Source organism: Alosa pseudoharengus, unplaced genomic scaffold (assembly GCF_046254945.1).
Source record: "Alosa pseudoharengus isolate Yale_2024_CS ecotype anadromous, Long Island Sound unplaced genomic scaffold, YU_APseudo_1.1 YU_APseudo_1.1_scf_24, whole genome shotgun sequence".
Classification (NCBI taxonomy): domain Eukaryota; kingdom Metazoa; phylum Chordata; class Actinopteri; order Clupeiformes; family Clupeidae; genus Alosa; species Alosa pseudoharengus.
Window position 1 is genome coordinate 2,507,674 of NW_027468689.1, and position 11,551 is coordinate 2,519,224.

General features: G+C 42.2%; 1 protein-coding gene across 1 annotated transcript in view; it reads left to right on the top strand.

Annotated features, from left to right (window-relative positions):
- ercc3 (excision repair cross-complementation group 3) overlaps positions 1-11,177 on the top strand; it is a 23,975-nt gene extending 12,798 nt beyond the window's left edge. Inside the window, exons 11-15 of the mRNA XM_076302824.1 lie at positions 2,289-2,385; positions 6,433-6,550; positions 7,620-7,738; positions 9,888-10,040; positions 10,491-11,177. Of these exons, the coding sequence (XP_076158939.1) occupies positions 2,289-2,385; positions 6,433-6,550; positions 7,620-7,738; positions 9,888-10,040; positions 10,491-10,634 (631 nt within the window). The 3' untranslated portion in view covers positions 10,635-11,177. The remainder of the gene's footprint in view (positions 1-2,288; positions 2,386-6,432; positions 6,551-7,619; positions 7,739-9,887; positions 10,041-10,490) is intronic.
- Positions 11,178-11,551: the final 374 nt, after the last annotated feature.

Genomic DNA, 11,551 nt, shown 5'->3' on the forward strand with positions numbered 1-11,551 from the left:
GTATTGAATTTAAGCACAGCTCAGCTTTAAGAAACTCAAATAGCCTAGATGCATGCTTAGCATTTTGTGATCATTAAGGCTACTTTCACAAACTCTTAGTCAGCTGTCCTCTGATTTACCTATATCTAGGCGACAAAAAAAGCTCTTTCATGTGATACTTGTGATGTCTGTGTGATGAGGCTACTTCGCGAGTAGTTCAACTGAGAAGAATGGGTGAATTTGGACATTCTTACTTGCGCTGTCACTTTCTCCACTGCGTAATTTGCGCTGTGAATGCTAAGATTGTTTTGACAGGCCATAGGCTTAATATATATCGCTATTAGTAGGACGCAAAGCAGAATATTTAAAGAAGGGGGCACCAAGGCCACCGTGGCCTGTACACCTCTGATTTTCAAAGGGGCGTCACGGCCAACGCAAGGGGCTACGACGGCCATGGCCGTCGTGGCCGCCATGAAATTCCTACCCTGCCCACAATATGACAAAGTTTAAGGGGGTGGGGGGTTGGGTTGTTTTGTTGTTTATTATTTGTTTTCTACTGGTCAGCGCTGATGTGTACGGTCCGCTCTGTTGCAGGGTTTTCCGGACTTAGAGAGACCTTATTTTAGAGAGACCTTATTGGGCCTTATTGAGCGTGCAGCGTGCAGCACTAATCAGTCTGTTAGTTCGTAGTAAGTCTACAGCAGCTTTGCCGTTTCTACGAAACCCCTAAGTTCCTAGGGCCTATGAGGACACACACATGCTGCAAACACACACATGCTGCAAACACACAGGAGGTGTGAGATTGAATGAATTAAGTTCCTAGGGCCTATGAGGACACACACATGCTTGAGTTGGTTGGGCTAAGAGAGGGAAGGAGGTGTGAGATTGAATGAATGAAGTGGCTTATCCGAGCAGCTCTACTCCGTAGCCGCAGAGAGTCAAGTAGGACCATGTTGACAGTGATGCATACTTTTTTATAAAACAACGAAGATGAAGGCTGTTTAAAAGAACTACTTCTTCATTTATTAAGCTATAAATCAAAAATCTTTGCTATAAACTCTCTATTTATTTTTTTTAAAAACATAAATATTATAGTATTATCATGTAACGTGAAACACAACAAACTTTTTGCGTGAAGAACTATTTCTTTTAGCAGCAGAGGTCACAAAACAACAACAAAATAAAAAAATAAAAAAACAGAAATGTCTTTAAAGGTGCGATTTGTAGGATTGTTAACGAACGTTCTGTAGGCCAAAATCAAAACACTGGTGAACGTTCTCAAGACTACCAGACGCGAGCCTCTTCTGGGTTGCCAGATGTAATAAAGACTTAGCTAACGTTAGTTGACCTGCAGCTGCTTTAACGTTTCTTCAACCATGACCCAGCTACACATTACGGAAACAGTGAAAATAAAAAATACCTCTCTAACCAACGTAACATATTTAGCTGAAGTTAGCGATGCAGATTTTAGAAGTTTAGCATAGGCTACCTGTTGTGGAGAAATATGGCCAGCTCTGCGTCAGACTTGATATTCTTAGTTTGACGAAGACGTCACCATCTCAGGAAGCTCCTCCGATGTCCACTTAATTTGTTTCTTGTTTTAATTTTGGAAATTTGCCTGCCTCTTGTAGGCGTTCATGACTACAACTGACAGCTGTTGACAGTTGGCCTTTGCTAATTTGGCAACCCAAATAGGAGGACGCGCTAGCCCATTATTAATACGCTATTCTAGAATTAATCGTTCAAACCATAAACGAAAATTCCAAGAGATTCCGCCCCGTAACTGATTTTTTTTCGTGGGTTTTACGGGGTTTCACGGGTTAGAGTAATGTTGTCAAATAAGCCATTACTTCAATTCATCGTGTTTCCTCACTCTCTGACAACATATGGTGATCATTTTTGGAATGGTTACAGTTTATTTTCCATTATTTCCTACATACTGGACCTTTAAATGTTTTTTGGAGAAATGTCTTTATTCATTTAACAAGTCTGCTGGTCCGTGTCAGAAGAGTAATAATAATGTAAAGTCAGTGTAATATTTAGATATAAAGTAATACCAGTGTAACATGTTTATATATGATGTCTGTGTATTATGTTGATATAATGTATTATCAGTGTAATATATATATACAGTAAGTCCTACCTCTTCCTTTGTGTGATGATGCTTTCTATGGCCATGTTTGCCTCTGGCCTGCAGTCGTGTAGTGACGGTCAACTGCCTTTGGGGTTCCCTTCGAATGGGATTGAACCACTTCAGGACGTCCATGTCCTAGTGGTCACCATTTATTGTCTTTCGTTCCCCCTGGCAGACCTTACATCTATGGACCCACGTCGCAAGGGGAGCGCATGCAGATTCTACAGAACTTCAAACACAATCCCAAGATCAACACCATCTTTATCTCCAAGGTAACCTTGGACCACCACCATCTTTATCTCCAAGGTAACCTTGGACCACCACCATCTTTCCATCTTTATCTCCAAGGTAACCTTGGACCACCACCATCTTTATCTCCAAGGTAACCTTGGACCACCACTTCCACAAAGTCGTTAAGAGCCACAAGTAACACGGTTGCTGCGGCATCTTAAAAAGTCTAAAATGTAATCATCTCAATTTTAGGCCTTAAAAGTCTTACATCCAGATATTGCATATTTTTGAGAAATGAATTGGCAACATTCATAGTTGGTTCCGTGTGTTGTGGTTCTTTCTTAAGGATCCAGGTATTACCACGGTGATATACAGCGGGGAAAATAAGTATTGAACACGTCAACATTTTTTTCAGTAAGTATACTTCCAGTGAGGCTATTCGCATGAAATTTTCACCGGACATTAGTATTAACTTAGGTAATCCACACATATATAAAAATCCAAACATTAATGTCTAAAAGTAGAGTTATGAGTAAAAAAGTGGAATGGCACAGGGAAAAAGTATTGAACACGCTAAGAAAAAGCAGTACACAAAGGCAAGAAATGGCAAAGAACAAACTGGAATCTATAAGTAGTTAGATAAATTATCCCTCCTATCTGTGAAAATTGATATAAGCTGGGTTAGTACATACTGGTGGGCTATAAAAAGGTTTTTTGTTACCAAGGTGTCAAACAAGAAACATTTCATAATGGGTAAAAGCAAAGAGCTCTCCCAAGACCTTTGCAACCTTATTTTTGCAAAACATATCCATGGAACTGGTTACAGATGACCATCAAAACTTCCGAAGCATCCAGCAAGCAGTATTGGAGCCATTATCTGCAAGTGGAAGGAACATCACTGCATCATCACTGGCCATGCACAGGATCTCCTTGCAAGATTTCTGACCAGGAAGTCAGAAGGATAGTCAGAAGAGTAGCCCAAGAGCCAAGGACCACTCGGAGAAAGCTCCAGAAAGACTTGGTACAGTTGTTACAGAGAAAATCATAGGTAATGCACTCCACCGCCATGGCCTCTATGCACACTCATCCCGCATGACTCTATTGCTGAAGAAAAACATGTCAAAGCTCGTTGAAAGTTTGCTACACAACATTTGGACAATCCTATGAAATACTGAGAGAATGTTTTCTGGTCAGGCGAGAGCAAAATTGAACTTTTTGGATGTCATACTACACACCATATTTGGAGGAGAAATGGCACTGTGCATCACCCTAAAAATACCCAACCAACAGTGAGGTTTGGAGGTGGTGGCATTATGGTATGGGCTGTTTTTCATCTCATGGTACTAGCAGACTTCATACAGTTGAAGGAATGATGAATTGAGTCATTTTGGTCTGGGAGAATCTTGACCATCGACCAGGATGATGAGGATGAGACATGGCTAGACCTTCCAGCAGGACAATGATTCAAACCATTCAGCAAAGGAAACTCTCAATTGGTTTCAGAGTAAGGAAATCAAGGCCCTGACTTCAATCCAATTGAACAGTTTTGGAAGTTAACTAAAGATCAGGATTCACGAGAGGGACCCCTGGAATCTTCAATATTAAAGGACTATCTGTTGAAAAGAATGGGCCAAAATCACACCAGAACACTGTAACTGGTTAGTTTCGTCATACAGGAAATGCCTTGAAGCTGTCATTACGAATAAAGGCTTTTCCACAAAGTATTTAAGAAATTTCAGCAGGCGTGTTCAATACTTTTTTCCTGTGTCATTCCACTTTATTACACATAACTCTACCTATGGACTGTAATGTTTGGATTTTTTATATGAGTGGGTTATCTGAGTTAATACTAATGTCTGGTGAAAATTTCATGCAAGTAGCATCATTGGAAGTATACTTACTGAAAAAAATGTTGACGTGTTCAATACTTATTTTCCCCGCTGTAACTGAAGGTCAGGAATAATGGTAAAATTCAGCTGTAATATTGGCCGTAATGACATACAGTACTTTACCAACCCTATAGAGATGAGAACCAATAGTGCCTGTACTTTACCAACCCTATAGAGATGAGAACCAATAGTGCCTGTGCTTTACCAACCCTATAGAGATGAGAACCAATAGTGCCTGTGCTTTACCAACCCTATAGAGATGAGAACCAATAGTGCCTGTGCTTTACCAACCCTATAGAGATGAGAACCAATAGTGCCTGTGCTTTACCAACCCTATAGAGATGAGAACCAATAGTGCCTGTGCTTTACCAACCCTATAGAGATGAGAACCAATAGTGCCTGTACTTTACCAACCCTATAGAGATGAGAACCAATAGTGCCTGTACTTTACCAACCCTATAGAGATGAGAACCAATAGTGCCTGTACTTTACCAACCCTATAGAGATGAGAACCAATAGTGCCTGTACTTTACCAACCCTATAGAGATGAGAACCAATAGTGCCTGTACTTTACCAACCCTATAGAGATGAGAACCAATAGTGCCTGTACTTTACCAACCCTATAGAGATGAGAACCAATAGTGCCTGTACTTTACCAACCCTATAGAGATGAGAACCAATAGTGCCTGTGCTTTACCAACCCTATAGAGATGAGAACCAATAGTGCCTGGTTAATGGTGAGAAGAAGGGAGAGGAATTTAGTTGGTTCAAACAGGACCGAACAAATTGCAGCAATGTCATATGCAAATTAGGTTTGTCACCAGATGTTCACTGGAAGTTTGCGGCCAAATGAGAGGTAAACCTGACCCCAACCAACACTAACCAACATTTATATATTCATTCATTCATTCATTCATTCATGAATAATTGTGGACATGCCATTTTTCATAAAAATGTAAAAAAAAAATTCCATTTTTTTCCAATTCCATTAATTCCATTTTTCTACCACATTGTCTTACAACCTTTAACCATGTGGCAGTGTCATTTTCAATATTTACCAGGGGTATGAATAATTTTGTTCTTAAAGGTGCTCTAAGCGATGCCATATGTTTTTTAGGCTAAAACATTTTTTGTCACTTACAGCAAACGTCACCTCACCATCCGCTAGCTGCCTGTGTCCTGAATACACTGTAAAAAAACACGATCTCTGTGGACAACCCAGGCTCCAAAAACGGCCACAAAACAACTTGGGCAAACCTTGCCCATAAAAACATAAACTGTTCCAGCAAATCACTGATGAGATGCACGTTTAGTAGAGTTTCAATTGCACAGGAGGGAGGGGGAGGAAGTAGCGAGCTAGCTTTCTGTTTAGTTTGAATGTCAACAGAAGTGACGTTACCCAGCAGCGCCTTTAACTGTACTTCTAAAAGTATGAGTGCATGTGAAATTTTTGTTTGATTTGAGTAGTTGGAATTTCAGCCCTTTTTTTTTTTTTTACACAAATAAACCAGTTCCATTTCTGATGGGAAGTCTGATGTCCAACAGAGAGTTTAATGCTGTTCCTCAGAAATTGACCGATGGCAAAAGCCACACCCCCTTAGTTATTGTTGCTATGCCCGATTGTTAGTTTGTTAGTTTAGAACAGTTTGATTTCCTGGAAAGAGAGATGGTGAAGAGGGGGCTTACACGCCACAGGAGACCACATGAGTGTGGAGTAATGAGCTTGGGCTCTGGTGCCAGGAAGTGCAAGAGCCAGGAAGGGCAGGTGGGAGTCCTCACGTTGGCCTGGAGGCCAGAGCTGTGTGAGCTGAGAAGGAGAAACTGTAGTGGACACGTGTCATGATGGCCTCTCTCTCTCTCTCACACACTCTCACTCTCTCTCTCTCTGTCTCTGTCTCTCTCTCTGTCTCTCTCTCTCACTCTCACACTCACTCACTCTCTCTCTGTCTCTCTCTCTGTCTGTCTCTCTCTCTCTCACACACTCACTCACTCACTCTTTCTCTTTTTTTCTCTCTGTCTCTTTCTCTCTTTCACACTCTCTCTTTCTCTCTCTCCTTTTCTCTTTGTCTCTCTATCTATGTACATTCAATAACAAAAATGGCAAGGCATATTCCCTACCAGTGGCCTTTTCACCTACTCCCCCCCCCCCCCCCCTTTCTCCTCCTTCTCTCTCTCTCTCTCTCATTCTCCATCTCTCAGGTGGGTGACACCTCCTTTGACTTGCCCGAAGCGAATGTTCTCATCCAGATCTCGTCTCACGGCGGCTCCCGGAGACAGGAAGCGCAGAGACTCGGCAGAGTCCTCCGTGCCAAGAAGGGTGAGCCCGCGATCAGCCCGCGATCAGACCGCAATAAGCGCCGTGCACTGCTTAAGCGTCCAGAACGGCTGAGTGCCTCCAATTGAAAAAAAGTTCAACTCAAAGCGGAAAAGTGTCCAACGATATTTGCCTTTTTCATAAATACATAGTGCACCACCTTTTTTTTTATTGTTTTGTTCAGTGAGGTTTTTTTTCCTCATTAAGTTGAAAACACTGAATTTTAATTATCCATACTGAATGGAGTGACTCCTCTAGGCATTCCTTTGCTTTATATGTTTAAATCCAGCAATATTTATATGCAGCATCTGCAGTCATATTGTGCCCCCTCGGGCACCAAGCGATCACAGGGGTACAGGACCCTGCAGATGGGCATTCAAATGTGCAAACAGGTTCACTGCAGAGGTGAAATCGGGTAGCTCTGGGGTTAAACCAGGTAAACCGCGAGTGGTGAAACCAGATAGCCCTAAGACATCCTTAACCTGTAAACCCGTAAATCTGGAGGGCCAAACCAGGTAACCCTCCGGCATCCGTAATATCTGTTAAGGAGTTTAAGCCTCTGACTAGCTAATCTTAGTGCCGGGGCTTTCAGTCGAGCAGTCAGTCGTTCCCGGAGCTTTCCAGGCATCACACTCGTTCACATGCTCGGAGCCTGGCGCAGCGGAGCGTTCATGCCTGATCTAACTGAACTGTGGATTAGCGGCTCGGCTGTGTGGAGAGATTAGATGGCATGAAAAGACTGGATTCGTTTACTTTCCAGATCTATGAAGGATTACATTTCTTATACAAAATATTTTGTATATTATTGTTTTATTATAATTGTTTACAACAATATAACATAATAATGTAAGTTGTATTGCTTTTTAAACTTAATATCTATGTTGATATTATTGATGTTAAATGTCTATGTTGATATTATTGATGTTAAATGTTGAGTTTTGTTATTGTGTACATTGTTGTTGAGGACACCCCTCCTGCTCTTGTTATTATAGTTATTTTTGTGTGTGATGATGTTGTTGTTGTTGGTGGTGGTTGTTGTTGACGACACCCCTCCTGGCCTTGTTTACTGTAGGGATGGTGGCTGAGGAGTACAACGCCTACTTCTACTCACTGGTGTCCCAGGACACTCAGGAGATGGCTTACTCCACCAAGAGACAGCGCTTCCTCGTCGACCAGGGCTACAGCTTCAAGGTCTGGGCTTCCCCCCCTTGACACACTCACTTCACTGTCATCCTCTGGGGAAGGAGAGCGAGAGAGAGAGAGAGAGAGAGAGCACAGGGCTCCCATGGGTCATGGAATATCATGGAATTTTAAAAAGTCTGTTTTAGACATGGAAGGTCATGGCATGGAATTTGATAATTTTTTTGCGGCCAAGTCATAAACATCAGGGAATTTTGTTTGTAGAATGTTTAAATTTACCAAGGAATTAATCAAAAGCCATGTTTTCTGTGCAGTATTTTTCTGCATTGGACTACATCTCTTGCTTGTCAACAATTTGCAATCCAGGGTTCCCACGGGTCATGGAATTTCTGGAATATCATGGAATTTTGGAAAGTCTATTCTAGACATGGAAAATCAGGGAATTTTATAATTTTTGGGGCAGTCATGGAATATCAGGGGATTTTGTTGTAGCAGTTTTTTGTTGTAGCAGTAAAATTTACATAAAAATACATCAATACAAATATTTCCATGCATAATTGGTGTATATCTGGTTATTAGCTTTACTGCTTGCCCAACTTTGATTATTCAATGCCCATTTATTCATCTCCCGCTCTAAAAAAGTAAAAGATTCTTGAATGCTGCACGGCTGCTCTGAAATCATTGGTCAGTATACTGTGCCATTCATTGTATAGTAAGTCATGGAAATTCAGTTTTTTTTTGTCAGGGAAAAATCATTTTACATTTGACTTAGAGTGGGAACCCTGACAATGACTTCAGGCAAATTAATAATGCATTAGGCCATTATTAGAGGTATGTAATCATAATTGTGTACTATATTTAAGCAGTCCAAACTTAAGTTGAAGAAAATATCTGAGTTCGTACATAAAGCACAAACAAATTGATGTTTAAGATACTGTGGCTGGTTGTTTGCTCAGACCAAAGGTGGCCTGTTTTTTCTGTTCATCGCAGGTCATGGAAATTCAGCTTTTTAGTCAGTGAAAGTGTACAGTATGAGAGGGAGACCGACAGAGTGGGAAGAAAGAATATGTTTACTGTTATAGCAAACACAGTTTTCTGGGAAGTCTGAAGGGGCCATTTACACAAAGAATGACAACTATAACGATAACTGAAATAACCCCAACCTGCCGATATCATTCTCCATGTTATTATTGTTATTGTTCATGTGTGGACATTGACATTCATAAGAACTATAACGATAATGGCAAAAAAAGTATTGCTCTAGGAGTCGTTCTTGGTGTGAATGGCCTAAAAGGTTGTTATGATTAGTGTTCATGTAATATGCAGGGTGAGCGACCCAAAAGGACCAGACAGAAAGGCTTGCCAGGGCGGGTAGGTGTTGGTCTCACGTTGGTCTTAAGAGCCAGAGGCTGCTTGAGCTCAGCAGGAGAAAGTTGAGCACTTACCACACGTTATATGAGACACACGTGCCACACGTCTCTCTCTCTCTTCTCTCTCTCTCTCTCTCTCTCTCTCCCTCCCCTCTCGCTCTCTCATGGGCTTGATCTCTCTTTGTCTGGTTTGTTTTTAGTTAAAAAATGTATTATTTCTTTTCCAAAGAGGTCATAGCAAAACTGTAAAAAGTAACATTAAAGTATGAACTTATAATTAATGAAAATATTGTGTTTAGCAAATCTCTTCAGTGAATGCCCCATATTTTGTCCATATTTTTATTACACTAATTATTGGTGGGGTGAGTTTGATTTTAGGTCTCCGATTTTGTGCTTGTCCCTTCCATGGTTGCACTGATAACATCAACCATATTATTTGTATATTCTCCATTTTAATATTTTACTATAATAAATAATTTTATGTTATTGTGCTCATTATTGGGTAGATTTCATGTCTGAATTTTGTGCATTTCCTTTACTATTTAGTAGTAAGTTTATGGTGTTTATGTATGGTATTTATGTATGGTACTTTTGTCCAATAAGTATTTCAGTAAGTAAATAATAAGTAAGTATTGTATTGCCGCCAGTAACCCCCCCTTGTCTCGCCTGTCCTCCCCCAGGTGATGACTAACCCCCCCCCCAGGTGATCACTAACCCCCCCTCGTCTCCAGGTGATCACTAACCCCCCCCCCCCCAGGTGATCACTAACCCCCCCTCGTCTCCAGGTGATCACTAACCCCCCCTGGTCTGGTCTGGTCTGTCCTCCCCAGGTGATCACTAAGATGGCGGGCATGGAGGAGGAAGAGTTGATGTTCTCCACGCGTGACGAGCAGCAGCTGCTCCTGCAGAAGGTCATCGCCGCCTCCGACCTGGACGCTGAGGACGAGGTGGTCAGCGGAGAGATGGGCATCGGGAGGCCTCAGGTACTCAAATCCGCACACCCCGCACCTCTGTGTCGAGCCTGTCTCAAGCGGGCACTACCCCTGTGGATTCCGCACCTCTGTGTCGAGCCTGTCCCAAGCATTATCCCAAGCACTACTGTCCCAAGCGGCCACTACCCCTGTGGACTCCACTCAGAGTGTTGCTTTGCGTTGTGTTTGTATTGACATTCAGCATTGTTGCTCCTCCATTGCTCGATCTGACATACTGCTTTTTCTTCTCTCTCTCTCTCCCTCCCTCTCTCTCCTTCGCTCTCTCTTTATCTCTCTCTCCCTCCCTCTCTCTCCTTCTCTCTGTCTTACTATCTCTCTCTCTATCCTCCCCTCTCTCTCTCTCTCCTCTCTCTATCCTCCCCTCTTTCTCTCCTCTCCCCTCTCTCTATCCTCCCCTCTTTCTCTCTCCTCTCTCTCTCTATCCTCCCCTCTCTGTCACAGTTCTCGCGGCGGCCAGGTGCGATGAGCTCCATGTCTGGGGCAGATGACGCCGTCTACATGGAGTACCACTCTGGAAGGGGCAGCAGAGCTGCAGCTGCAGGGAAACACCTGCACCCTCTCTTCAAGCGCTTCCGGCACAAGTAGCCCCTCGGAACCCGCAAACTGCCCCATGAATGCCCCCCAGGGGTGAAGATAGACCCTCCCTGTTGCAGGCCTATACACCCCCTCACACACACACACACACCCCATGGCTTCACGGGTGGTGCAGAGGAGAGGGCTAAAGGGGTGGGGTACCAGGAGAATTACCTGACACGAAGAACCCGAGTTTGTTTGAATGCGAAGGCGACAGGTGAACTCACCTGTGTGTAGAGACTCCGATCAGACAGGAGCGCTGCCCTCACCTCGGCCTCCCCTAGAGGATGTTTATCATTGTGAAGAGACTTTTCATTGCATATTGTTTGCTGAGTCATAAGGTCTCCTTTTTTGCAAACATTTTTGTTTTGTTATTAAATGATTTGTGTGTGTGTTTATGTTGGGAGAATGCTGAACATGAACATGCTGAACATATTCTGTTGTGTTTTCTTTAGCATTACATTTCATTCCAGTAATTCAGTTATTCACTGCAGTAATTTACAGCATTCAAATGGAGTAATAAAAAGATTAATAAATAAAAGTATTTTTGTCACAGTCTTTGTGTTTGTACTCTGTGGAGTAAAGTATGGAGTGTTGAGTGAGTGTATGCTTTGTTAGCCAGTACATTTGCCTAAACACACCCCAGCTTGAGGTTAGATCCCTAAGGATAGAATTGTTTTCAGTTCAAGGAGTGAGTGGCATATTTCAGTACAGCCTTTCAGTACAGTATAGCCTACAGTTTAGCTGATTAAAGCTATAGTTGGATTGAAGGTAAACAAGAGATTTTCTGAAACAAACAGTCCTTGTTTGGCGCATACAATGATGAAAGGGCTTCTTAGTCGTCGTTGTGTTGGTTGGTAAAGACTTCATTTATCGTTCATCAAAATGGAATCAGACTGAGGCATCTCTAACCACATTATAAACACAAT